The following is a 27,218-nucleotide window of genomic DNA, read 5'->3' as shown; positions in this document are numbered from 1 at the left end:
TTCTATTGACTTTACGTTATCTTATGTTGTGATATTATGATGTATCATTTTTTTTTTCTGCTCAATAAAAATTTCTTAAACTGGAAGATTGATGAATGCAAACAGTGAGCCCGGAGCTACCTTTTCTGAACCTATCTATTGACGAGCATAATGGCAGGATGAAAGTTTGAACAAACCATGAATGACTGGTCTATTAATGTTAATGTGCTCAATTCCCAACAATAACGACAATGAAACAGAAGGACTCCTGATGGATTAACCTGACATTATGCTCTACTCATCCACTCTCACTCATATGGTACTACATTCACTGACACTTCCTGACTGCTTACTGAAATCAAATTTTGCTTCAATTTCAATTTCAAGCCTGCGTAAATTATTTCCAAGGATGCATTCAGCACATGCATTGATTTGTTGTTGCTTTCAGAGTAAGTCAGGTGTTCAATGCCATTTTTATGTATAATTTGTTTTTTAGAGGAAACATATTCATAACTAAGACTGCCAGTTTTCTTTATAACAGTGGGCTAAGGGCCATATGTATGAAGGCAATTTTGCGATCGCAAACGCCAACATTCGCAGAATTTTGGCGTTTGCGATCGCAAAATAGCTAAGTGGTATGTACGTAAGCAAAACAGCCTCTCAAAATAAGGAATTGCAAATTTGCGATTCCCTATTTTGCGATTGCATTTAAGGAATCGCAAATTGCGATTCCTTAAATGCAATGTATGAGGCCCAGAAAAAGTGCAATTTGGCAATAAGGAATAAGGAATCGCAAATTACCACCAACTTCAAGTTGGTGGTAATTTGTGATTTCTTTGAAAAATGCACTTTTTGATGCAGATATTGTCGACGATTCCTGTGCAACGCCAAATATTTATTGTTTAGGACACAACGGTTTGGGAATGTATTACATGTAAAGAATTTGCCTCAAGCTCAAAATTCAGTATATAAGGAGCAGCCCTTTTTGTACAAATCGAACAGGCTCCTAGATACTGCCCGTGTGTAGTTTCTGTGACTTCTGTGTCCCTGCAGTAATAAACCTTTGGTCTTTGACGCCACCATCGAGAAGCCCGTGTTTCTGTTTATTTGTGCACCGAGACAGGTGGAACTCCGGGGTCTTCGGGTGTTATCCCTGACACCTCTGGACGGAACCAAAAAAGTCCAGAACTCCAATCTACAAAAATGGCTCACCACTTAACCCAGCCAACTACAGCCCCATAAGCCTCCTAGATATCAGTCAAAAAAAATGTGCACGCATACTCCTGGGGCGCGTGTCATTTTGGATAGAAGAGAACAACGTACTAACACCCCTACAAGCAGGGATCAGGGCCAAGACCTGTACTATGGATCAGATTTTTAGATTGCAACTAATCCACTGGAAAACTGTGGTTCTAGAGGGTGGCAGCCTCTTTCTCACATTTGTGGATCTTAAATCCGCGTTTGACTTAGTTCAGCAGGATCAACTGTGCAGTATACTTCTTGACCTGGGAGTTCCAGAATATCTCTGCTACAAGCTGAAACACCTTCACCAAGATAACTATGCATGAATAGGTAATGTTAAAAATGGTGAACTTTCTTCCCCTTCCCTGTGGAGAAAGGGGTGCGACAGGGATGCATTCTGGCCCCAACACTTTTTTCCCTTTTCATAAACGGCCTGATTAAACCTCTTTTGGAGGGGAACCATATTGACGCACCCAGGCTAGCAAACCACAAAATTCCAGCTCTTATGTTTGCGCATGATACGATTTTACTTTCCAAATCTCCCATGTGCATGCAGATGGTGCACAATGCATTCAGCACTTTCTGCAATAATCAGGGATTGGAGATTAATCTTAAAAAAAACAAGTATATGATCATTAACGCCAACACTACGAACTACCAAAATCCATGATTAGATGGAAGGGCCCTAGAGAGGGTGTCCATTTTTGACTATTTAGGAATCACTCTAACTGAAAAAATTGAATGGCGAAACAAACAAAGAAAGCTCGCCTAAAACTACCCCAGTCCACGGGAGGCATTACATAAGTCTACAAGAGCTGCACACACAAGGTAATAGGTCCTGTAGCAGAAATTTATAAGACACAGGCTAGGGGTGTAGCACTGTATGGGGCAGAGCTATGGGGCCACCATCCAGTTGCCTCCCTTTCAATGTCAGAGAACCAATTTCATAGACAATTGCTAGTTCTTCCTATTAGCTCTCCATTATCACAGCTTAAAATGGATTTAGGGATTAGCCCTATTGCAGATGTAGTCTCTTCTAGACCCCTCCTATTTTGGCGACGCCTTTGGAGCACACCCGAATTAGGTGAATACAAAGAGGAGTTGAAGGACATTATGAGGCCCCATGGTGCAGGAAAACTCCCCTGGTTAGCTTAAATAAGAAAGACCTGCCAGGCTATGGGGAAGGAACACATGTGGACAGCCCCAGAAGAGATCTGTTCTATGGCCTCTAGGAAGGCACTGCTCGAGTCCTACAGAGAATTCAAACTGGCCCAACTATGGCGGGGGCCCAAGCCGGGCTGTCTAACTTCTAGGTTCTTGGAAAAAAAGCAGCAAAACTCTTTCTTCAATTTAGACATGTGGCTCTCCCGCTTCGATCATTTACCAACAAGTGGCAGGGCTCTCACACATTAGTGTGTCCAGGGTGTGACCGAGCTGAGGAAACCGAATTGCATGTTCTTTTCTTCTGTCCCGTCTATGGAAAGTCTAGGTCGCAGTGATTACTACAACTGTGCAGGAACATGGGGAGTAGACATTGCACAGAGGCGTTTAGGCTCCTTAAGTATGAAACTGAAACACCTATTGTGTTCTCCATCTCGCGGATTTTATTCTTCATGTGGTGCACTTTTAGAGCCATTATTAAGAAAACCCTCACAGGAAATTCTTAGTTTAGCAGTAATTCTTATATACGCTACATTATGCACCGACCAGAACAATGTGGTATGCACACATTACATTGTATGTTTATCTTCACCGTAATCAACTCTTCATCGATGAGCTTTTAATTCAAAATATCTTGTTGTTTTTATCTAGTCTTTTAACACTCCTTTTTACATACATTAGATAAAGATAAAGCTTTTAGTACATAATAGGTGTTTAAAACTCTAAATGTAATAGCCACTTGCTACAATATGTGCCATGGCTCCCCTTATCTCACCCAATGCAGAAGTTATATATTTTCTCTTTGTACATTGCACTTTATCCTGCATTTCACTATTTCACTATATCCTGCTAAAGAACCACGAGCAGGCAATTCGAGAATGCAGTCAAAGCTCACTCACTTGATATGTTGCAACTAAAAAACACAGAAACAATGTATATAGTTGTAATTATGATATACTGTATTTGCATTTTGCTAAAATGTTTTACATTGTTTTTTTATGCTTTTGTAGCCTACGGCCGAAATAAAGCTTTCTTTGACTGACTGACTGATTTTGCAAGCAATACATTGGCAAACCCCCTGTGTCATTTAATAAAGCAAATTATTCTGGACAACAGTTATTGTTAAGTAAGGGATGAGTGTGTTTGTTCCCTCTCCATTGTTGGCTACAGGGAACTATCCAATCTTCTAATGTCTAGATCTATATTATGATTATCTATCAGAGATATTTTTTCTTTTAGTAAATCTAGATATATTTTTCAGTACATATACAAATGCTATGAAACAGCAAAGTAGATCCTTCAATATAGTGTGGTCAATATAGCTTTACTTTGGTGGTGTGTTCTAATAGAGCCAGATGTACTATTTGCTGGTCACAATTTGCGACCAGTGAATACTTTTCTAAACAGATCTATGTATAAATAGGTACATTTTGAAATTCAGATTGCAATTAGGTCATAATTCAACATTTTTTATTAATTCTCATGAGGTAGGTTACAATTTCCGCCTCGCTCTGATTGGATGCCATCACAGTTTAAAGTATTTGTTTGAAAAATGTAGCCAATTTTCCATATTGGAAACAGGTTTGCATTTAAGATTTTTTATTTACTTTTTACAGAAAGCTTGTTTAAGGTTTGACAGTGATATTCTAGACTCCTTCCTACTAACGAATGAGCGACGGACTCCTCTGAGAAGTTAGCCACCTATCAATTTGCAACTCAAATTGTTGTCACAAACCATTGTCTCACAGTATTGCAAATCATAATAATTACAATTCGTAATACTTTTCTAAACCCATTTTGTTTTTGGTAAACAACTTTGGAAAATATGTTTAGTAGATTTGTAAATTCTATTAAGCAGTTGCATACCCTGTGATTGAGTGAATCAAGGGCTTTGCACTAGCTAAATGGACTTATACATTTGGCTCAAAATCTACCATCTACTGACATATGTTTGCATCGACATTGCAGTTCATGGTTGAAATTTTGACAGAAACTAATATAAAAGCTGTTTTAGTGTTGGGAAGTCTATCTCTGGATGTCATGTAGTGCACACCGAGATAATCCATTATTTAATCTTTTGTGTCACACACCGTGATTAAAACATGCTGTTTTAATCTATGAATTTCAATAATTTAAATTTCACTCTAATTGTATATTTTTTGTGCTTTTATGACTGTCATTATCATGGTCGAATAAAGCATTCTTATTGATTGATTGATTAAAACATGTGACTCGCAGATAACTAATGGGAGAAAGCATTCACAAACACACCATAAAAAACATACTCATAGTTTAGTTTATTTAGATTTATTGTGCGCCTGGTTACACCTGCTGGTGTTTCCCCGCGCTGTTGATTACCACTGATAATTCTCAGAAAAATTATTGCTATTCAGTTTGTAGGTAGTTATGTATCTATTGTGAAAACAGTTATGTTTTCAGCTTCTTACGGAAGATCTTCTCTAAAGGTTCATTCTGGAGTGACATGGGAAATCCATTCCAGCTCTTAGCTGCCGGATAGCTAAATGATCCTGCGCCCATACAAGCTCTTTTTATCCTAGGGACTTTTACCAGATGTGTTCCGGTAGATCTTAACTGACGTTCTGGTTTGTATACAGAGAGTAGGTTATGCAAATAGGTAGGGCCTTTCAATTGCAAGATGCGATGGCTATAACATAGTGCCTTAAATATGATACGTTTTTGAACAGGTAACCAGTGTAGTGTCTTTAGTGCCTTTTCCGAGGGGGCCCTTCTTGGCAGGTTCAGGGTAAGACGTGCGGCTGCATTCTGGATGGACTGCCACTCTCTTTTTGTTGCTCCCAGCAACAGCACATTCCCATAATCCAGTCTTGCTGTGACCGGAGCAGGGACCTGCTTTTTTCTTGATGATATAGGAAGAATGTCTAGGATTTTCCTGAGGATTTTCAAGATTCCAAAACACTTCCCTCTTGTTCTATTGATCTGAGAAGCAAAAGATAGTTTTGAATCCATCCATATACCCAGGTTTTTTACCTCCGACTTTACGGTTGGGACTGAGCCAAGCATAGTTGGCCACCATGCCGGCGACCATATTGATGGAGCATTTCCTACTATCATCACCTCAGTCTTATTGCCATTTAGACTTAAGCAATTGTCTGACATCCACCCAGCCAGATCTTTCAGGCAGGCGGCAAAGCTGTTAGCTGCTTGCGGCGAGTCAGCGTAACCACTAGCTGGGTATCGTCAGCATACAATACAATTGATACTCCATGTTTTTCTACAATATCAGCTTAGGGGGCTACGTACAAATTAAAAAGAGTTGTGATCAAAATTGAACCCTGTGGAACCCCCTGTGCTAGAGTGATGGTTTTTGAGGTGATTGCAAATTGTACCACTTGGAAGCTACGTCCCTGAAGGTAAGATACCAATCTGTCCAACGCAGCTCCCCCTGCACCTCCTCTCTTAAGTCGCAGTATAAGCATCTTATGTGACACTGTATCAAACACTGCGCTAACGTCTAATAGGACCAGCACAGTCGTTAGTCCTTCATCTACTCTCTTCCGTATCGTCTCCGTAGCACAGAGCAGGGCTGTCTCTGTTGAATAAGTTGGCTTGAAACCTGATTGGGTGGGATGTTTATTTTCCTTTATGAGGCCCTCTAATTGTGTATTGACCACTTTTTCCGCAATTTTGGAGAACTATTGTAGCAGTGACACCGGCTGCAAGTTTGTTAAAATGTTCCCATCCACTGTGGTTTTTTTTCCCAGTGGTCAAACCATTGCCTGTTTCCATGTGTCAGGTAGCTGACTCTCCTTGAAAGAAATGTCCAGCAGTTGTTAAACATATTGTTTTCAAAATAAATTCTCCTTAGTATGGTAGGGCCTCATTTACAAGGTACCTGTCCTACTGGAATGTCATCTTTAGTGGTGGCCCAGTGGCACACACTGCAGGGGCATATCTACAAGGCCACGTAAGCCACCCTGCGTGGCTTCTCATGGCCTTAAAAATGTGGACTGAGGCAGCTGTGTTGCCTCACCCTGCGATAGGGAGGCATGCCATGGCATAACAGTGGGTTTTCTCACAAGCACCCATGGCATTTGACACATTCCCAGATTTACAAGCTTTTGCAAACCTGGAAACGTGTTTTGAAAGCCTATGCCTCCCCAAGGATGGCGTAGGGGAGGGCAAAAAGGAGAAATAACATAATTTCTACTTATGTTTTCCGTTTTCATTGTGTGCTGCATTTAGCACACATAAACAGTGGAGATCGCCTCCACTGATTGTTATTGTGCAGGAAGTTGTCTCTTCTTGCACAATAGCGATCACCCCTAAAACGGGGACACTCTTGCACCATGGCTCAAGGGAGCCTGCGTTGGGGCATAGCAGCCATTTGTGCTCCAAAGCAGGGGAAAAGGACATGAATATGCAATATCTGAAAGATACAGCACATTCCTGTCCTCTTCTTTTGATGTAGGGCAGCGCAGCAGAAACGGTTAGGGTGCTGCCCTATGCCAAACGATTGTAAATGAGGCCCAGTTGTTTGTAGCAAAACAATGATCTATTTGACTTTAGGTTTGTTCTGTTTTGTCTAATCTTACGGCCTCCTTTACAATCCTTTGTCGTAGGGCAGCACCGCAAGCTCTCCGGCTGCGCTGCCCTACGTAAAAGTAAAAGGAAAGGAATGCACTGAATCTATCTGATATGGCACATTCCTGCCCTTTCCACCTGTGTTGGCACACAAATGGCTGCCACACGCCAGTGCAGGCACCATTGCATCATGGTGCACGAGTGTCTGCTTTTAGGGGTGATTGTGATAGTTTTTGTGCAGGAAGGAACACAATCCTGCAAAAAATGTATCAATGGTGGTGAAATCCTCTTTCTATGTGTGCTGCTGAATGCAGCACACATAGAAAGAGGAAAGAATTGGACAAAACAGTGTTAGTAACATTGGATTATACATGATTGGGATATTTACTTTACTTATAGGTTCCTTGTAGAGTGTTATACCATATACCCAGGACATGAAAAATTAAATGCTACTAGTGGGCCTGCAGTACTTATTGTGCAACTCACTTAAGTAGCCACTTAACATTCACCAGGCGTCCTATTGCAGTCTGAATGCACTTTTAAACTGTCAATTTGAATTGACAGTATAAACCTATTGCTAAGGATTAAACTCCCCTTTCACAGCATATTAGCCACACATATGGTAGGCCCTAAGTAGCCTCTAGTGCAGGGCGAATTGCAGTTAAATGTTTGTACATGTACTTATAAATGTTACATTTCATGCTAGTGAAAAACTCTTACATTTAATTTTTTTACTACTGTGAGGCCTACCTCTCCCATAGGACAATATGGTTAGCCTTATTACATTAATTAAGTGCTATTCTTTGATGGACAACAGGTACATATTTTGTGTTTGGTGTCTAAGACACTATCATTAAAAATCCTCTTTAATGGTAAAGTCAGATTTTAAGTAACAATTTTGAAAATGCCACATTTAGAAAGTTAAAACCTATGATTTAGAAAGTTTGCATTTTTCTACCCTATGCATTTGGTGCCTGCATCCTGCTCCAGGGTAACATGAACGGACGTAGTTAGACTTTGTTTATTGTTCCCAGAGAGCCTCAAAGTAGAGGGATTTGGTGTACCTGGATGGGCCATCAACTGGCAGGATGGGGCAGAGCTGGCACAGCCCCACTTGCAACTGAATAGGGTGTGCTCTGCCTTCACACAAATGACTTGTCAACCCCGCATGGTTCATGCAGCCAGCTAGGACCCAGGGCAGGGAAGCCTGGAAACCATAAACACCTCAAACACAATTCACTAGAAACTTCTCCTACTTCAAATAAAGGCAACAGATATAACAGTATTACTCTCAGACCTAGGCTTCGGTTCATTTTCTGGACCTGTGGAAGGACTCTCAATGGATTGACTGCTGCTGTGGCTTGCTGTATATTCCACAAGACTGCTTTTCTGCACCTGGAAGGACTGCTTTGGTGAATGGAGACTACCTTGAGCCCTCGGAGGCCTGTCCTGCTGCTTGAGCCCTGTTTCATCACTTGATCCCAGGATGACCGGAGTAGCTCCAGTGGCTAGTTTGCTGGCCTCCTGATCAGAGCCTCAGGGATAGAAAAGGTTCCCACCATCTTGAACCCACACCTGGACCTATCCTATGTGAGTCCTAACCCCCCAAGTTGAGCACCTGAAGTCCTGGGCCCTTAGTTGTGATGTAAGAGATGCCTGTATAGCCAAAAAACAAAACTTAGGACTTTTTTGGCTAAATGATTCGACAACCAAACGAAACTAGGACAAACCTGCTCCCCTATCTGCCAAAGGTGCATTGCTGGTCGGGCTGATTTTGTTGCAGCTCCCTCTAAGTTTTTCTCCATAGCAGCAAATCCTGTTAAGCGGTCGCTCACCACAGGGGTATCCGGCCAAGTGGAACTTTTGTCAACTACAGCATCCAGTTTCATCCCACTAGAGATTACTGACTTTCAAAAAATCCTGGAAGGCATATTCCTCTTTCTTTGTGTGCTACACAATGCAGCACACATAGAAAGAAGAAGAAATGAGGAGAAATAGAGATATTTCTCTTTGTTATGCGTCCCTTGGGAAGGTGTAAGATTTTGACTCATCCAGAGGTTTACAAGTTCTTGTAAATCTGGGAAAGCATCAAAATCCATGGGAGTTGCATGGGAACACACTAACAATGCACATGGAATGTCTTCCTATGGCAGAACAATGCTACACAGTGATTTGCACTGCGTTTCATTACCCCAAACTTTTGGAGCCACGCAAGTGGGTTTGCGTGGCTTAAAATAATCTGTCTTAAGGTTGCGATGCTCTTGCACAACATTGCATGGGCAATGCAAGAGGAATGTAAACAGCCTCAGAAATAAGCCCTTAAGTCAAAATGTAGAAATCTTGACCTCCTCTTCGGACACCAACAACAGCCTTGTCCCGCAGAACTTCCCCTTCTCAGAACACTTTTCTTCAACATTTCTTCTAAATCCAAAGGTAAGCAATGACAAGGACCAATCAACTTCTTGTATTCAAGTTGCGCTCCATCTGGATGAGCCATATTTTTCGACTTTGTCTTGCAAGATCAGATCTCAGCTATTGTTGCTTTGAACCTATAGGCATTTGTCTTTACCCTAAACCTTTATTGTTCATAACTTTGGTTCCAGTAATTCGATTTTTGTTGTTTTGGTGTCAAAAAATGTAACAAAAAGTAGTCTATTTTTTCAAAATTGTTTGAAATTTTACTTTTTTGTTATTTTCACTTTATAACTGTTTGTGTGCTGCACAAATTCTTTACACATTGCCTCTAAGTTAAGCCTGATAGCTTTTGTGCCAAGCTACCAGAAAGTTAAGAAGAGGTTAATTTAGTGACTTTTGTAGTTCACCAAGGATTAACAATGATTGTGGTTGTTGCTTGAACAGGAGTCACCCCCCATTCAACTAACAACGCAATTTCTCACTGCGGGCATAGGAATACTTTCATAGACGTCAAATCTCCTTTATAGTTGAATATTATGAAATAGAAAATGGCTATTAACCAATGCCTTCCAATGCCATTAGGGAATCAATACGATTTCTTTCAATCTCCAGAATAAGATTGATGAATGCAAAAAGTGAGCCCAGAGCTACCTTTTCAGAACCTATCTATTGACGAGCGTAATGGCAGGATGAAAGTTTGAACAAACCATCAATGACTGGTCTATTAATGTTAATGTGCTCAATTCCCAACAATAAAGACAATGAAACCTGGATTAACCTGACATTATGCTCTACTTACCCACTCTCACTCATATGGTACTACATTCACTGACACTTCCTGACTGCTTACTGAAATCAAATTTTGCTTCAATTTCAATTTCAAGCCTGTGTAAATTATTTCCAAGGATGCATTCAGCACATGCATTGATTTGTTGCTGCTTTCAGAGTAAGTCAGGTGTTCAATGCCATTTTTATGTATAATTTGTTTTTTAGAGGAAACATATTCATAACTAAGACTGCCAGTTTTCTTTAGAACAATTGAACAGTGGGCTAAGGGCCATATTTATGAAGGCAATTTTGCGATCGCAAACGCCAACATTTGCAGAATTTCGGCGTTTGCGATCGCAAAATAGCTAAGTGGTATGTACGTAAGCAAAACAGCCTCTCAAAATAAGGAATTGTAAATTTGCGATTCCCTATTTTGCGATTGCATTTAAGGAATCGCAAATTGCGATTCCTTAAATGCAATGTAAGATGCCCAGAAAAAGTGCAATTTGGCAATAAGGAATCGCAAATTACCACCAACTTCAACTTCAACACATGCACATTTCAGGGGTGCAACAGGGTGTCCTTTTGACACCCTGGCACCCTTGAAATTGCATTCTCAATTTGCGATTCTCTAATTGAGAATCGCAAATTGAGAATGTCTTCCCATTCATTCCTATGGGCCTCTAGGCCCATAGGAATGAAAGGGGAGGAATTCCTTAATTGCGAATTGCAACTCGCGATTCGCAATTAAGGAATATGTAAGATTCGCAAAATTATTTGCAAATCCTACATACATAGCATTTTGCGATTCTCAAATAGCGATTCTCTAAAAATGACTATTTGAGAATTGCAAAATGTATGTTTCATACATATGGCCCTTAGTCTTTAACGATCCTGTCCTGATGAAGACATGTTATTGTTAAAGGAGTTGAAACATGGTTGGCGACTCCTACTATGAAGCCACTACTCCTCTTTTGAGCTTAGTATATATTAAGTAATATGCAATATCTCTTTTAAACTTTGCAATTATCCAGTCTGAGACTGTTTGCTCCTGCTATCCACTCTTTGGCACCACATGATCACTTATTCCACTAGGCACTGTTTTCATGGTTTTATGATACTGTTCAGACTTATGTGTTTCCTGTATACATTTGAGTTACGTCCTAATGATAACATTGAAACATGATTTTTTGATGTTTTTATCATCAGTTGATTATATGGCTGACAAAATATGCTGCACCCTGTGATTTCATCAGTTTGTCTATATCGCTAATTTAGAAATGTTACTAGACATACCATGAGTGCAGCCACCATCGTCGCCTGAAGAACATATTGCAATGCCTAGTGGAAATGCTGATTGACTCTGCAGAAAGAGAAGTGCAAATTCTTAAATACCACATCAACCAATTAATCTGCTGCATAGAATGCAGAAAACCTGAAGGCATTCATCAGGTTCCTTCTCCCCTGAATGTGCCAGAAGTTTGTGGCTTCCTGTGAATGGTGAATTACTCTGCACAATTTATTCCAAAGTTGACCACCCACGACAACCTGGGTACCTGTCCTAGCACTCGCTCAGGGCTATTCACAAAGGTATCTTACACTTGGGAGTAATTTACACATATGAGTTTACTCTTACATTTTTTAGTAACTTTCCTAGCTTGGGCTACTCACAAAACCCAAGTGTGTAGTTACTCAAAAGTGTAGACACACAAGTCTCCACCCACTGATACGGAGGTGGAGCCAAACTTATGAGTTTAAGTAACTTCTTTTCCACTGCCTAATTGTTAAAGAAAATATTTGTCTCTTACCTGTGGGATTCTGTTGACATTAACGACTCTAACCATGGACAAATCTTCTGAAAAAGGACCTTCTCCAATGAAGCCAGCCACATTTGGCACTGGGTGGCAGCTGTAGTTGGGAATAGTTTTGTTTTGGCCTGTGAGAATCGACAGCATCGCTTCAATTGCGCTATTCTCTGAGTGGCAAGAATCAAAAATCTGGAACCCCAACGTAGTGTTGGGCAAAATTTTGGTATTCCTATTGACTTCATTTGTGGCAAAGGCCATGGCCAAGATAGCTTGATACCTGTCAACAGATATTCTGAAATGGGAAAGGAAAGAAAATGAAGATGGATTAAAATATGTATCCAATCTGACTTTTAGAAATTAAGAAAGCATATTTTATCGTTTTTTTGGGTGGGAATTATTTAACACATATCAAATCTGTGCTTTAGGTAGATTTAGCACCTCTATGTCACTGTTGTTTAAATATCGAGGAGCTATTTACAAGCCCCTTGCTCCACTTTGGCAAATGCAAAAACAACAGTTCATGGGCAGAATGCTGAACAATGTCTTACTTTCACCCCAGTACAGAGATCACGGCCTAAATCCATAGTTCTTTTGCTCACCATACCATTCCAGTTTGAACCCGGCCATATGCAAATCAGTCTTGACCCTGTGCCTCATGGGAACAGTCCAGCCCGAACTGCCAAGCCAGGTCCTCCCTGGACTGGAAACAAGCATCCTAGGACCGGTTTGGCATCCATTTTCCCATGTTAAAAGTGATGCAAAAGTGGCGCATGGGGCATGTAAATCTGCCCCAGAGTACAAAAACACTGGTGCAAAGTAAAATTGTGCTAAAGGTTTGCGATTTTGACACTAGCACAACTATTGGGGAATACAATTGTAAAAAATGGTTCCAGAGCCTGTTATCTCTTCTTTTTCACAATGTTGTACTCTGTTTCTAAAGAGCAGAATTTATTGCGGAGGTCCTCATCCTCGGATCCACGCCCGCAGCCTGGGACGACTCCTGGTGGCCGACCGCACTAGGAACTGCTCCAGCGCCCACCGACCACGCAACCTAGTGGTCATCCTCAACTTGATCCTCTCCATGACGAAGCAGGTCAACGCCGTCTCTTACTCCTGCTTCAACACCCTCCGCATGCTCCACCAGATCTCAAGTGGATCCCCACCGAAACGAGAAGGACGGTCACCCAGGCCCTCGTCAGCAGCAGACTGGACTACAGAAACACCCTCCACGCAGGAGCCTCAACCAAACTCCTGAAACGGCTCCAACGCACCCAGAACGCCTCTGCATGCCTGATCCTCAACATCCCTCACTGCAGCCACATCCCACCCCACCTGAGAGACCTGCACTGGCTCCCCGTCAACAAGAGGATAACCTTCAAGCTCCTCACCCTCGCACACAAGGCACTCCACAACACCGGACCAGCATGCCTCAACAGCCAACGAAGCTTCTACACCCCCACCACCAGCTCTGCTCCGCCGACCATGCCCTCGCTACTGTCCCTGTGTCCGAAGAGTGACCGCTGGTGGCAGATCATTCTCTCACCTCGCCGCCAAGACATGGAACACCCTCCCCATTCGCCTATGGCAGACCCAAGACCTACTGACCTTCAGAAGACTCCTCGAGACCTGGCTTTTCGAACAGTAGCAGCATTACCCCTCCCCTCAACGCCTTGAGACCCTCACGAGTAAGTAGTGCGCTTTACAAATGATTGATTGATTGATTAATTAATTTATTTATTGCTCAAAGCAAGTGCAGATCCGTGCACAAACACTACAGTCTTTCATGAGTCTAATGTGGCACTGCATATGTCTTACGACCTGAACCACTATTAGTGTTGTAAGGAGTATTTATGAGTTAATGACACTGAGGACTCTCTTAGCAATTTGGCACGGAAATTGGCCGCAGTGGTTTGTTAATTTTGTAAAGGACGTCTCATTTGCATTATTTAAATAGGGGCTTATGTACATGCCCCTTTCGCCGCCAGTGCGTCACTTTTTCCCATAATAAAAGTGACGCACGGGCGGCCCAAGGGGCTTGAAAATAAGGAAACACAGAGAGAACCGCAGCACAAGGGTGGGAGAAATTGTGGGGCTTCTGTACAAGCCCCTTCTGCCACGTTTGTGTCATTTATAACATGGGAAAAGTGATGTACGTGTGGCGCAAGGGGCTTGTAAATAAGCCCCTGTGTATTTTTTGTCCAGGTATCGGAATCATAAATCTCTTTAGCCTTTATGGTTTCTACTTGTATTATGTATGGGCATCTAGATATTACAAAATTAATTATTAGTATCCCCTCCCATTGGAGGGGTGCGCGAGACATCCAACTCAATTGATTATCCATAACGGGGCAGATTTACAAGACCCGTGCGCCACTTTTGCGCCGCCGTTGCGTCACTTCTGTGATGCAGCGGTGGCGTAAAGCTAGTGCCATGCTGCGGGGGATTTACAATGTGACGCATGTAGGGAGATGCGTCACGTTGTTAAGCCCTGCGCCACATGAAACCTGCGTCTGGTTTCATGTGGGCGTACCAGCACAGGGTGGGTGATCCGGTGCAGGAACGCCTCAGAAAAGTGCCTGAGTGAAATATACAAGATTTCACTCAGTCACTTTTCCGACCCCTCTGCGTCAAAACCTTGCGCCTGCTTGAAGCAGGCGTAAGGTGTGATGCACCATGTGGAAGATAGGCCGGGTTGGCACTGTGCTGGAGTTGCGTCGCGCCCGCGACACAACTCCAGCACTGCGCCAACCTTATGCCGGCAGATGCGACACGCATCTGCCTATCCTTGCGCCATGGCGCGCCGCATTGTAAATGAGGCACATCTGTGGTGGTGCAACGATGGCATTGTGTGTCGCACGTTTCTTGGCGCATCCCTGCTGATTTGCAGGGATGTGCCAGGTAACGTAAATCTGCCCCTACATTTCCTAAGTCACGCGGTGAACGTAACTAGTGCAGGGCATCAGTGGCATAACTATAGCCCCCGCAACCCCTGTGGTGCAGGGTGGGAGGAGGCGCCAGAGCTCCCAGCGCACCCTCCGGCACTGTGCTCGGCGGCTCCTCGCCTCAGTGCTCCTCTCTGGGCCTGGAGCATGGGGGGCCGCCCACATGCACTTTGCGGCCCCTCCTCAAGATTCGTTACACTACTGAGCGCGTGTGATGTGGTATGCATCAATCTGCCCCATTCCTGCAGGTGATTTCCTGCTTGAAGCAAGTCTCCGTTAAGCAAAAATTGCTCAATCAGTATACTTGTTGGGAAAACAAATTAACGTGACAACCGGCACATTCCACAGATCGGGTTTCACTGATATTCCCATTAAAAACCGGCTTGCCATATTAAACAGGACTCAGGAGCAGATTTTTTTTCCTGAAGTGCAGATATTTTTTGTACAAATAACACCAAATTGTGCCTATTACCCAACAAGGGCCATATTATCAAGAACTGCTGTAACATTATCGTCACTTTCGCAGCCGAAAACTGCCACTAAAGCGGCGATAAAAGGCTCGATAATATGCCCTTGAGAATTCCCATAGAAGCCCAAGTTTGATGTCCTTCACACCAGAACCTGGGCTTCAATGGGAATTTACAAGAGCATATTATCGAGCCTCTTATTGACGCTTAAACAGCAGTTTCCTGCAGCTAAAGTGGCGATAATGTTATCGCCATTCCTTGATGATATGCGCCAAAGTGTTTCTGAGTGCAGGCAGTTTCACAGTAAGATATTTTGGGGCATATTATCAAGAACAGCGTTAAAGGTATTGCTGCTTTAGCGGCAGGAAACCGCAGCTAAAGCGGCGATAATGTTATCGCCGTTCTTGATAATATGGCCCTTTGTTCTCCAAAACACGAATGCCATGAGGTTTTGACAACATTTCGCTCGATTCCAGATTTTTTTTGACCTTTGGATTCTATTTTCAACTATATTGAAATCAGAAAGAATAACTTACCTTCTACATATCTCTTCCAGCTATAGATTTAAAGGATTACTACACTCCTCAAAATGTACTCATGCAAAGTTGCTACTAGGTGAAAATCGGCATGTGGACATGTACATGGGTACAATCACTCTTTTTTCAGAGAAGGGAAAATATTCTGGGGCATATTAACAAGGGGCAGCGAAAATATTATCTCTGCTTTAGAGCCCGTTTTCGGGCGAAAAGCGGCAATAATATTATTGCTCTATCAACAAGGACACGCTAGCTTGTGTATCCTTGCATTAACGCCCCTTGTCAGCACGCCTCCCATTGCATCGCTAATGAGATGCAAAGGAGATGCAAATATCGCTAACCCAGCTTCGTCATATTAACAACGAGGGTTAGCGATATTTAAAATCACGTTAAGTATGCCTTAAAGCAGGAATTTAACGTCTGTTAAATTCCTGACTAAGGCATACCTAACAGGGGGGTGGATTTTGTGGCTAAGACCCCCGGTCCTATCACCAAGGATATGGCCGTTTTCCAAGGAACATCACCAGAAAACCAGCGATGTTCCATGGAAAACATCGCTGTCACTGGAATAATTATCGCCATTGCGCTATGCGTTGTTAATACAGCGCTACCATGGCGATAATTATCTGCGATAAAAATCCTCACGCTAAGAGCGGTCAGCGATAATTATCGCTGCCGCTTGTTGATATGCCCCTTGGTTTCTTGTGTTTAAACCCCAACTACATTGTTCTCTAAAGATTGCAAAGTGGTTAGGAAACTGTTCAGCTCCACACACCCCCGACTGAGAATTTCCCTTCATCATTTATTTTTTATTTCGGCTTTTGGACATTTTGGGGACAAAAAGTTAGTAAATCTGCAACTATGAAAGTAAAAAATGCTTCTACTATTGGGTGCAAATGTTACTTCTTAGAGTGCCCACAATTTCTGTAGTACAAACGTACTACTGGCAATGTCATACGACATGTTCCCTGGGCACCTATTTCTCCAGTGTGTATTTCTTCAAAGAACAGTCTGGAAAAATGGTATTACATTTGGGAATGCAATTTGTTTCCTTTTTTGTCTCCACGTTGAAACCACCATTCCACGCAAAGTAATGTAGGTATTTTTACAGAAAAAATTACCGAATCGGTAAGTTTCGGTAATTACCGAATCAGTAAATACCGATTCGGTAATTAGCATTCATTCCTATGGGCCTGGAGGCCCCTAGGAATGAATGCCAATTACCGAATCGGTATTTACCGATTCGGTAAAAGGGGGAAACATTGAAGGGTGGCATGGTGTCACTTTGACACCCTGTTGCACCCCTCAATTGTATATGGGTGAACATGTTGCAGACATACATGCCCTAAGGGCGTGTATGTCTGCAACATGGCACTGGTGGAAAAGCAAAAAAAAATGCTTTTTCCAAGGTTTTCATTATTTACCACCAACTTGTAGTTGGTGGTAAATAACGAATCCTAAAAGGGGAAAAGCACTCATTTGAGTGCTCCCTACATAGCAATATCGGTAATTTACCAATTCTATATTTTGAGGAATCAGTAATTTACTCATTCCTTAGAATACCGATTCGGTAAATTACCGAATCAGTAAAATGCCCACCTACATCTCATTTTCCAAATACCGGTCGGGAACGGCCGAAATTACCAAATTTCGTCCGTTACTGACCGGTATTTGCCTACCTACATCTGGCCCTCAGTGTCTTGCTTCAGTTGAGTATATGCATCATTGGTCAAATTATGGGCAAATTCTCCCCTGGACTTAGGACGCTCTTCTATGAGGGGAGATTAGAAAATAAAGTTGATAAAGTAAAGTGAACATCATTACTTTCGACATTGTCTGGGAGCTGGGGGGTCCACAAACTGTAAGTTGGAAGAAGGGAAGAAACTCTCCAGATGAAAAGCAATGACCACTCCAAAGATCACATCTGCATTGCTGGAGTACGCCTGCAGGTTGGGATTGGAGAGCAAACATCTGCCCAGGTTGGTTTGTGTTTCTACAGCTTGTGACACCTCTGCACTGAGCTGCAGGAGCAGAAATGCCTTCATGAGATGCATCTTGAGTCACTGATTAGCTCATTGTAAAGCCTGAAGTTGAAGTTGAATCTGGAAATGAAAAAAAACACAGTCAATGGAACAGCATAAATGTATTCATTGATCCCTTCTCAACAGAGTGCCACAGACACCACAAAGGTTTACCCAAAAGAATGGTGGTCTCTAATGTGCAGCTCGCGAGCAACATGTTGCTTACAGAGGTCTAGAATTGGCTGGCCAGTGGTCTCACAGCACAGTTTTATTTTTTGCTAGTACCATACACCACAAACATCTTCGTTGTGATGTAAAGGATGTCCTTCAGTAGGACTCTAAGTCAGGAACTCTCAATTTCGATGGATCGAAGTGACACCATGGGGCAGATTTACAAGAAATTGACGCATCTGTAACGATCCGTCACTTTCCCTGCGCCACCCTGAGAACCCCTTGCGCCTCAATGGATGCATTGTATTTACAATACCCCGCACCATGGCGCAAGGATTGACAGATGCGTCAGAAATTCTGATGCATCATTTGAGCAAAAGTCACGCATTGTTGGAGTTGTGTTGCAAGCATGACGCAACTCCAGCAATGCAGGGGGAGGCCTATCCTCATTGTGCTGTGTCACTCCTTACGCCTGCTTCAAGCAGGTGTAAGAATTTGACGCAGTGGCGTTCTAGATGTGGTGCAGTGAACTCTTGTAGATTTCACTAAGACCCTTCTACAAGGCTTATTTGCGTTGGAACATCCACGCTGCATACATTATACCTGACGCAGGTATAATGTTACTCAGGGCTTTACAATGTGACACATCTCCCTAGATGCGTTATGTTGTAAATGGGCCGCATTTTTACGCTGCTGCTGCGTCACAAAAAGTGACGCAACAGCAGCGCAAAAATTACGCAAGGGACTTCTACGTCTGCCCCCATGTGTCCTTTGACCATAGAAGCACTGTGTGACTTTTAATGTGATGGGATCATGTGAAATGATATTGTGAGGAGTATCATACTGTAGGAAGGACAATAACACCAAACAGAAAACAATACCCGAAAACCACAGGAACTGGAACCTAAATATTGAGTTAGTCATCAGACAACAGCCTCAGACAGAGGGATGCAGTAAAACAATGACTCATACTGCACGTTGCATGGTGTACCTACTGTGAGGACTAAGCATGAGCGGGAAATCCGTTACGCTCGCGGACTTTGCGGATTTTTGGGAAATCCGCAATCCGCGAATTTTGCGGATTTCCCGCAAAATCCGCAAAAAAAAATCCGCGAACGTAACGGGTTCAAAAGTTGAACCCCCACTCATGCAACTATTTTACAATGGCGCCAGCAAGCTGCCAGCGCAGTTGTAAAATAGTTACAAAGTTAGCTTGCACAGGAACCACTAGATAAAACGAAGCAGGTGCTTCCTGTGCAAGCTAACTTTGTAACTATTTTACAACGGCGCTGGCAGCTTGCTGGCGCCATTGTAAAATAGTTACAGCCTTACACAGGTCACTCAAGGGACCCCTGCGCCCTTCAGGGCGATTGCATAGTAACACACACATGGTCACTCGAACTAGTTGATGCTCAAATTCAGTGACTCATTCATTAGCCCAAAAACAATCATGAGCGTCTTCGAGGCTGGACAGGTGTGCCTCTTCCCAAATCTACCGTGGAAAATCAGCTGTGATGCTGGGTAGAGGGCGGCCTTTGCATGGTCGCTCGAACTAGTTGATGCTCAAAATCAGTGATTCATTCATTAGCCCAAAAACAATCATGAGCGTCTTTGAGGCTGGACAGGTGTGCCTCTTCCCAAATCTACTGTGGAAAATCAGCTGTGATGCTGGGTAGAGGCCTTTGCATCCTTGACTTTCATGAGCGCAATCCCCGTGCTGTTCCTGTGACCAGGAGCTTCTTTCTCTTCATATAATTGTGTTCGCACGGGTTGCTGCAAGTTTGCACGCGTTTTGTACAATTTCGCAATTTGCGAAATTGTACAAAACCCTCGCGAACTTGCAGAAACCCATGCGAACATAAAAAAAAAAATCCGCGCGGATTCGCGGATTTTGCGGATTTTGGCAATCCGCAAATTCGCAAATTCGCGGATTGCCAATCCGCAAAATCCGCTCATGCCTAGAAGGTTTGCAAATGAGGCTCAGAGATTTTCAGGTAAAAGAAAGTCATCTGACCATCCACTCGAAAAATAGAGCAGACAATCGGATGGTTTACCTATGATGGACCCTACACCAAGAGAAAGTTTCAGACTGACAGGGTAGATTTTACTCAATCAATGTAAAAAATGTGGACCGCCCGCCTCAAAATTTGGCGGTGGACTTTGAGTTTGGCCGACAGGGTACTTTGTTGCAACAAAGGGCACTGTTCTCCAAACTCTAAACCAGCCCCAGACACCAATCTAATGCAGATCAGCCTTAACGCTGCTCACCCTGGGAACAGTCCATCCCAAGCATTGGCCATCTCACCCATTTGCCTTTTGGCCTACTTCTTTTTTAGTTGGGGAATTTGGGATTCAACCCCGAAATCTCACTGACGTATCCACACCCCTACATCAGTATGCAAGGCAATGGCTTGGATCAGCTGTTTAGCTTTCCAAAAGTCTTTTAGGTATAATATTGACATATAGGTTGCCATTTTTTTGTGATTTGCTTGTTAATATCAGAGCTAAAAATGTATGCCCAGGCTATAGTGTTTCCCCATGGAACACATACTATTCTGTTCTACATTTTAAATTATTATCGTTAGAACTCAACATTTTTTAATGGCAGGTCAGACCTGCCAACATTTATCAGGGGAAAATATGTGGATTTTGATACTGACACCATAATAATATGCGTTATTCCCCATTTTGGTGAGGGAAACTATTGTTAGGGTGATTTGCATCCGCTTAATTCCAAACACAAGGGAATTGGGTCTTAACAGGTGTAAAAATATCGATCATCCATCTAGGGCATTCCTAATGAAATAGGTTCTATGTTTGAAACTAAAAGTCAGATTGGTAAGAGGCACTTCGGACAAAGTAGAGTTTTGGACTGTACCCATGTGGTGCAGGGAGTGCAACAAAGAGTTTTGTGGCTCCTAAGACTGTGATGAAGGGAAACTATTCTATGTGGTTCACGTTGTAACATTGTCACTATCTAGATGGTGCTTCATTCGTTGGAGGTGTGGGGCAATAGCAGCTATTTCTGGAGGCCAGAACTTCATTTTCTTAATCGATCTCTGCACAAGAGAAGGAGACAAAATAAAAGGAAGAAGGAATGGAAGAAAAATGAGGAAACAATGAGAAAGGGAGAAAGGAGGGATGAAAAGGTGCCTGTAAGAGACAGGAAGTGCTGAGTGTTGGAAGAAAGAGCCATGAGGTGGAATATAGGACCAGGCAACCTTGATATGAGAGAATTCTGGCATCCTCTATCAACGACACGGGGCCCTTTAAGGACCCTGGCCCTACAACAACACTAGCCCGCCAGTGAATGGCCCTTTGCCCCTGATCAAATCTGTGACTTCCTGCTAACAATAGCAGCTCTTTTGCTAAAGAGGGATGCACATTGTAAGGTAAGGATTAGAAATCGAAAATGAGTGCTTTATGATTCAGGAACTGGAAATCCTCTATCATAGAGAGATACATTAGAATGAGAGCTAAATCCAATATGGATTTGTCACCCTAAAGAGTTTTCAACACTCTAAAGGGATGCAACTTGTATTTATCATTTGACAAATTCTCATAATAAGCAATTGTTTAAAAACAATAAAACCTCAGAAAAAGGCAACGCTTTGGAAAGAAAGCTACAACGCATTGGACGGTGTTTATCAGGATCGCAATGCCCCTGCGCTGTGATGTGCTTTATTAATTTGCCTCTAGCATGGTCAGGCAAGGGATGCCAGATGATGTAGCAACCTGTTCATTTTTTGTGTCTTTGTTTCTGATCCTCAAAGAGGCACCATCTGAAGCCCTGCACTTCTGCAAGCATCCAAGGCTCTCAACATCTGATGTTCAAAGTTGTCCATACCATGACCAATCACCCTGAAAAAAACCTTAACTGATGGGACTACAAACCTGCTCCTCAATCCCACAGGTGGTCCACGTGGCTGGGTCTAACCTGAGGTGGTATGCTCGTAAATAAAATATGTATTGTAATGCGGTCCAAAGTTATCACCAGAGGCTGAGATTCATTCAAGCATTTTATCTATATATTTTTTCTCATTGTGGTAGCCTATTTATAACAGGTTTGCCTAGATGTGGCTCCCCTGCTCATGGTGCCACTAGACCAAGCTGCGCAAGTCTGATGAGGCAAAATTAGGCAAAGACCAGTCTTGGGTGCATGTGTTCGGGATTCAGAGGAGCTGGATTGGCTGTCGGGCTAAACTGTTCCTTTTGGAGCAGGATCAAGGCTGATGCACATGGCTGTATCTAATCTGAGGTGGTATGGTGGGCAAACAATGATGGATTGGAATGCAGCCCCATTTACTTATCAGTGGCTGAGACTAAGTCAAGCAATCCATCCATCACGTTTTCTATAGCTCATACCAAGGCCATTACCACCACACTTAGGGATTGCTACCCAAAAAGGAACACATTACAAGTCAACCAGAATGCAAAATCGATGTGGGCACATTCTATCATATTACAGTAGCATTGAATTTATAGAAGTACAGTATAGCAAAACACACTTTGATGGATACCAAAAGGTCATCTATGGCAGCATTTCTATTGTGAATTGACAGAAGCAACCTTAAGACCTTCTGGGATCCTGAAATGGCTGCTGTATGGTTAATTTCACAGTCAAGTGTTTCAGTGAAATGTCCTTCCACCTGTGTGCAGAAGTCTGAACATCCACAGCATCATCTGGCATAAAATCACATGGAACACCTTACCGCTTGTGGCAACTGAGTCCAAAGTGTGGCGATTACTTGGTAGTTGTCCACCGTAGGATAAAATACCTTCTCAGAAAGTTCAAATTCTCTAACTGGGAGCAAAGACCTGGAAAGACAGAGAGGTGGGGGGGTCTGTAGATGCCTCTCTCACTCTCCAGTGATGTACTCATCTCCTAGCATCAGTCTGGAGGCAGCTTTTATTTCAAGCACCTCATCTCCCCCATCAGTGCACAGGAAGATGATTGCAGTAGTGTCAGGGCAAGATCTGCTGACAGCCCTGCCCATTCGTCATCATGGAATTAATAGTGACAGGCTGACTTTTCCAAGTTATAATTATACTTAAATAGCTACCTTTGAAGATATGATTAGCAGAAGCCAGATGTGCAGTCTTTGAGTAACATATTATTTTTACATCATTCTACCTGAGCACTTTTTGCAGAGACCTATCCAACAATGGTTTAATCAGTCTTACAAGGAAACATTGTGCCCATACAATTGATAAATATGATTCTAATATCTCGTACGACTAATGCCGCAGTTAACCTCTGATTAGTGTCCTAGAGCCTCCCATCAGGAATCTTAAACTTTGCTGTATTTTCACCAGTCAATGAGTGCTTTTACATAGACATGCTAGACCTGACATCCTTAAAGGGGTATCCCAACAAACCTTTTCAGTTTTGCTCCTTGATTTTTGCTGAACTTGGTTTTGGACTATTTGCACTTTACTACTAATAACCATGTAGACATTGAAAAGCATGGGGCTGGGCAATGACCCTGGGGGTACTGAGCAGTTGATTTCCATGGGTTTGGAGAGGAAGGGTGGTAGACTGATTACTTGGGTTCTGCCGGTGAGGTTCTAGTGGATCCATTCGAAGGCGGTTTCTTGTATGCCGATGTTGTGGAGTCTGGTGGTAAGTGTGCGGTGGGAGACAGTGTTGACTGCTGCCGAGAGGTCAAGTAGGTTCAGGGCCGCGGTGTGTCCTTGGCCGAGTGGGGTGAAGATGTTGTCAGGGGTGGTGAGTAGTGAGATCTTGTGCTGTGGTTGCTGCGGAAACTGGATTGGGAGGGATCGAGGATGGAGTTTTCTTTGATGAATTTTATTAGTTGTGTATTGACGGTCTTCTCAGTGACTTTGGCTGCGTATGGGAGGAGACAGATGGGGCGAAAGTTCTTGAGGTCCATGGGATCTGCTGAGGGCATCTTAAGTAGAGGTCTGACTTCTGCACTGCTCCAGCAATCAGGAATGATGCCGGTCGTGAAGGTGGCGTTGATGGTGCATAGTAGTTAGGGAGCAATGGCGGCTCTGTGGAAGATGTGTGGTGGGCAGGGGTCCCTGGGGGACCCTGAGTGGATACCTTTCATGGTTGAAATGGTGACTACGGTGGTGACTGGGGTCCTGGAGAAGATGGTGGGCTGGCTGGCGCTGCTGGAGAGGGAAGTGGTTTCGGAGTTGGGTGTCTGGTCATTGAAGTTGTCATAGAGGCTCTTGGTTTTCAGATGGCAGTAGGATCCAAGCTTGTTGTAGAGGTCCTGGGAAAGGGCGATGTCCTTGGTTTTGCTAGCGGGCTTGGTGAATTCCTGGATGATGCTGAAGAGTTCCTTGGAGTTGCTGGCATTGGCGAGGATCTTGTTTTGGATGCAGGCTCTTTTGGTGGATCTGTTGTGTTGGTGGTATTCTGTCATGGCATTCTTGTAGGTGGTGCAGTCTTCTGATGTTTTGCTGTTTCTCCAGTTCTCTCGAGACGTCTTCAGGTGTGTCTGGACTCATGAAGGTCGGTGGTAAACCAGATGGCCTTCCTGGGGTGCTCTCTGTCGGGGCTGCGTAGGGGTGCGAGCTTGACTGCGCAGTTGAAGGTCCATCTGTGGAGTTCTTTGGCTGCAAGGTTGGCGTTGGTAGTGGGGTTGGGGGCATTGTGGCTGAGGGTGGTGTTGAGCCATTCTTCAGTGCTTTGCTCCAGTGCCTTCGTGGAGGGCACGGTGCAGGTTTGGGCGGCATGTCTTTGTCGATGTGGAAGTGTACGCAGTGGTGGTTAGTCCATGGGCGTTGTGTGGTGTGGCTGTGAAGTTGGGGTCAAGGGTGTGTTCTGCCTTGTGGGTAGGCGTGGTGATGAGCTGCTTTAGTGCGATGTTGGTGAGATTGTCGTGGAGGTTGATGGAGTTGGGATCTTTGAGGAATGTTGAGATGGAACCTCAGGTCTCCGATGAGTATGTAGTGCATGGAGGCGATGGAATGAGGTTCGATGAGGTCGGTAATGGCAGTGGCAAACAAAGCGATCTGTAGACGAGGGTGCCATGAATTGTTGTTCTAGGGGTGGTACAGTAAAATACGGAAGCAGAACCTGAACAGCAGAGCGGGCGCAGTGATGGACCTGGACAGCAGCAGCCTCGAACACCTCCCAAGAGGGGGAGAGACGGAGTCAGCGGCGGTGTCAGGGACAGCGGAGCTGCTGGGGAGAGAGCAGGTCTCAGACCAGAAGTCAGAGGTCCAGTTCGCTCTCCCCTGCAGCAGCCGTTATTAAATAGGGAAAGGGGAAGGACGTGCAGCTGGGAGACAGGAACTGGCAGGGGGAAGGGGCTGCAGGGACATCAGCAGTGGGGAGAAAAAGTGAAGCAAAACAAAGAAAAACAGGCACGATAACTAAAATATGCAAAATCAGAAGCAGGCAACAGTCACAAAGTACAACACAGTAACATACAGAAGCAGAACCTAAGGAGCTGAGTGGGCACAATCACGGACCTGGGCAGCAGCGGCCTCGAACACCTCCCAGGAGTGGGTGAGACGGGGTCAGCAGCGGCGTCAGAGACAGCAGAGCTGCTGGGGAGAAAGCAGGTCTCAAACCAAAGGTCAGAGGTCTGTCTGTAGGAAACAGTTGGGTACAAGTGCTCTCAGTCAGATAATGTGAAGTGTCTGTTGGATTTCACTGTGAATTGTTCTATGCCCATGCTCACAAAAACACATACTCTCGCTTCTATGTTTTGAAGGCCTTAAGAAATGCTGATTGTTTTATTATCATTGCATTTTAAGTACCTGTAACAATCTGCACTCCTCCCTCTTTGCACTGCCCCTTAAGCCCCCCTCATGTTCAACTTATAATGGGTTTTAACCAAATGTCCCAGCGTGATTGTAGGAGAATCTGAAGCTCACACTCCCCAATCATACTGACCAAGCTACGACACTGGTGGCATGGTGAGCAAAAGAATGATGGTTTTAACCCAGATCTCTTCACTGGAGGAGAGTGGTTGAAAGGTTTTAGCCTTTTGTCCATCATCTAGATGTGTTTGGCAAAATAATCCTTTTGTCAGGCCTAAACCTTCCTTTTTTAATGCTTAAAAGTAAGCCTGGGCAAACACAAGGAGATGATGGACAGAGTGCTGAAACTTTTCAGACGCTCAACCCCAGTAACAGATCTGGGTTGAATCCATTATCCTTCTTTAGCGCACTTTGCCACTTCAGTTCAGACCAATGCAAATCATTCTTGACCCTGTGCCTCATGGGAACATTCCAGCCTGAACTGCCAAGCCAGGTCTTCCCTGAACAGGAAACAAGCGCCCTGGGACCGGTTTCTGGGTAACACCCTTCATCAGCCAGGCTAGCTTGAATCCAGTGGCAAAGTGAGCAAGGGACCCACATATGGGCATACCCTGCCATCTAAGGGTGAACAAAGTAAGCCTGGGCAGAGTTCGCGGAGTTAACTCTGCAAAGTGAGAAAAAAACTCTGCCAAGCTACGTGGAGTTCTGTGAGTGATGGAGTGGGTTACCTTGAGCTGTTCGTATAGATTTTTAGTGCGGGGTGTTTGTCCTGCGCTGTAAAGTCAGCGCAAACTGCATCTTGCACAGTGCAAGAGGGTGCTGCTTCTTTCTGCAGCTCAACCAGAAGTTCTACTCGAGCGGCAGCTTCCTCAACATGAACGGAAAGTTTCTCAAATATAGTGGTAGCGACCATTCGTGACTGCACGTGTTGAGAAACTTCTCAGGGAAGGGGTCTAGCGTTGGATTTTCCTTGCTCGTGCTTGCCAACTTACCGCTGGCGAGCACAAGTGGTGAAAAAAAGTTTTTCGGAAGTCCACAAGCTTGCGGAGTGAGGAATAGAATAAGATCCGCAAACTCCATGAACGGAGCTGAGTTCACCGCCCCGGGCTTACATAAAAGTCACTCTTCAGGTAGGCCCTAAAGGACCATATAGCTTGGTGCATTGTATTTAAAACGTAGGACATGTATGTTTAAGTTTTACATGTCCTGGCAGTGACAAACTCCTAAAGTAATTTTTCACTTTTGTAAAGCCTATCTCACCCATTGACTTACACTGGGTTACCTTATTACATTTAGGGAGGGCACACTTACGATGGCAGCAGCTAAAGATGCTGTTTATACTCAAACAAAAATCCTCTTTAATGGTGAAGTCGGATTTTATGTTACTGTTCTGAAAATGCCA

The 27,218-nt window shown here is 43.7% G+C and overlaps 1 protein-coding gene across 1 annotated transcript in view; it reads right to left on the bottom strand.

The window, feature by feature from the left end:
- Nucleotides 1-17,935, bottom strand: part of LOC147684540 (extracellular calcium-sensing receptor-like) — a 39,374-nt gene extending 21,439 nt beyond the window's left edge. Inside the window, exons 1-2 of the mRNA XM_086939700.1 lie at nt 17,706-17,935; nt 11,937-12,228 (exon numbers count right to left, since the gene is read on the bottom strand). Coding sequence (XP_086795826.1) covers nt 11,937-12,228; nt 17,706-17,935 — 522 coding nt within the window. The remainder of the gene's footprint in view (nt 1-11,936; nt 12,229-17,705) is intronic.
- Between the last annotated feature and the right edge of the window lie 9,283 nt (nt 17,936-27,218).

The sequence above is a fragment of the Lissotriton vulgaris genome, chromosome 10 (genome assembly GCF_964263255.1).
Source record: "Lissotriton vulgaris chromosome 10, aLisVul1.2, whole genome shotgun sequence".
NCBI classification, from domain to species: Eukaryota; Metazoa; Chordata; class Amphibia; order Caudata; family Salamandridae; genus Lissotriton; species Lissotriton vulgaris.
This window is presented reverse-complemented; position numbering and strand designations above follow the sequence as displayed.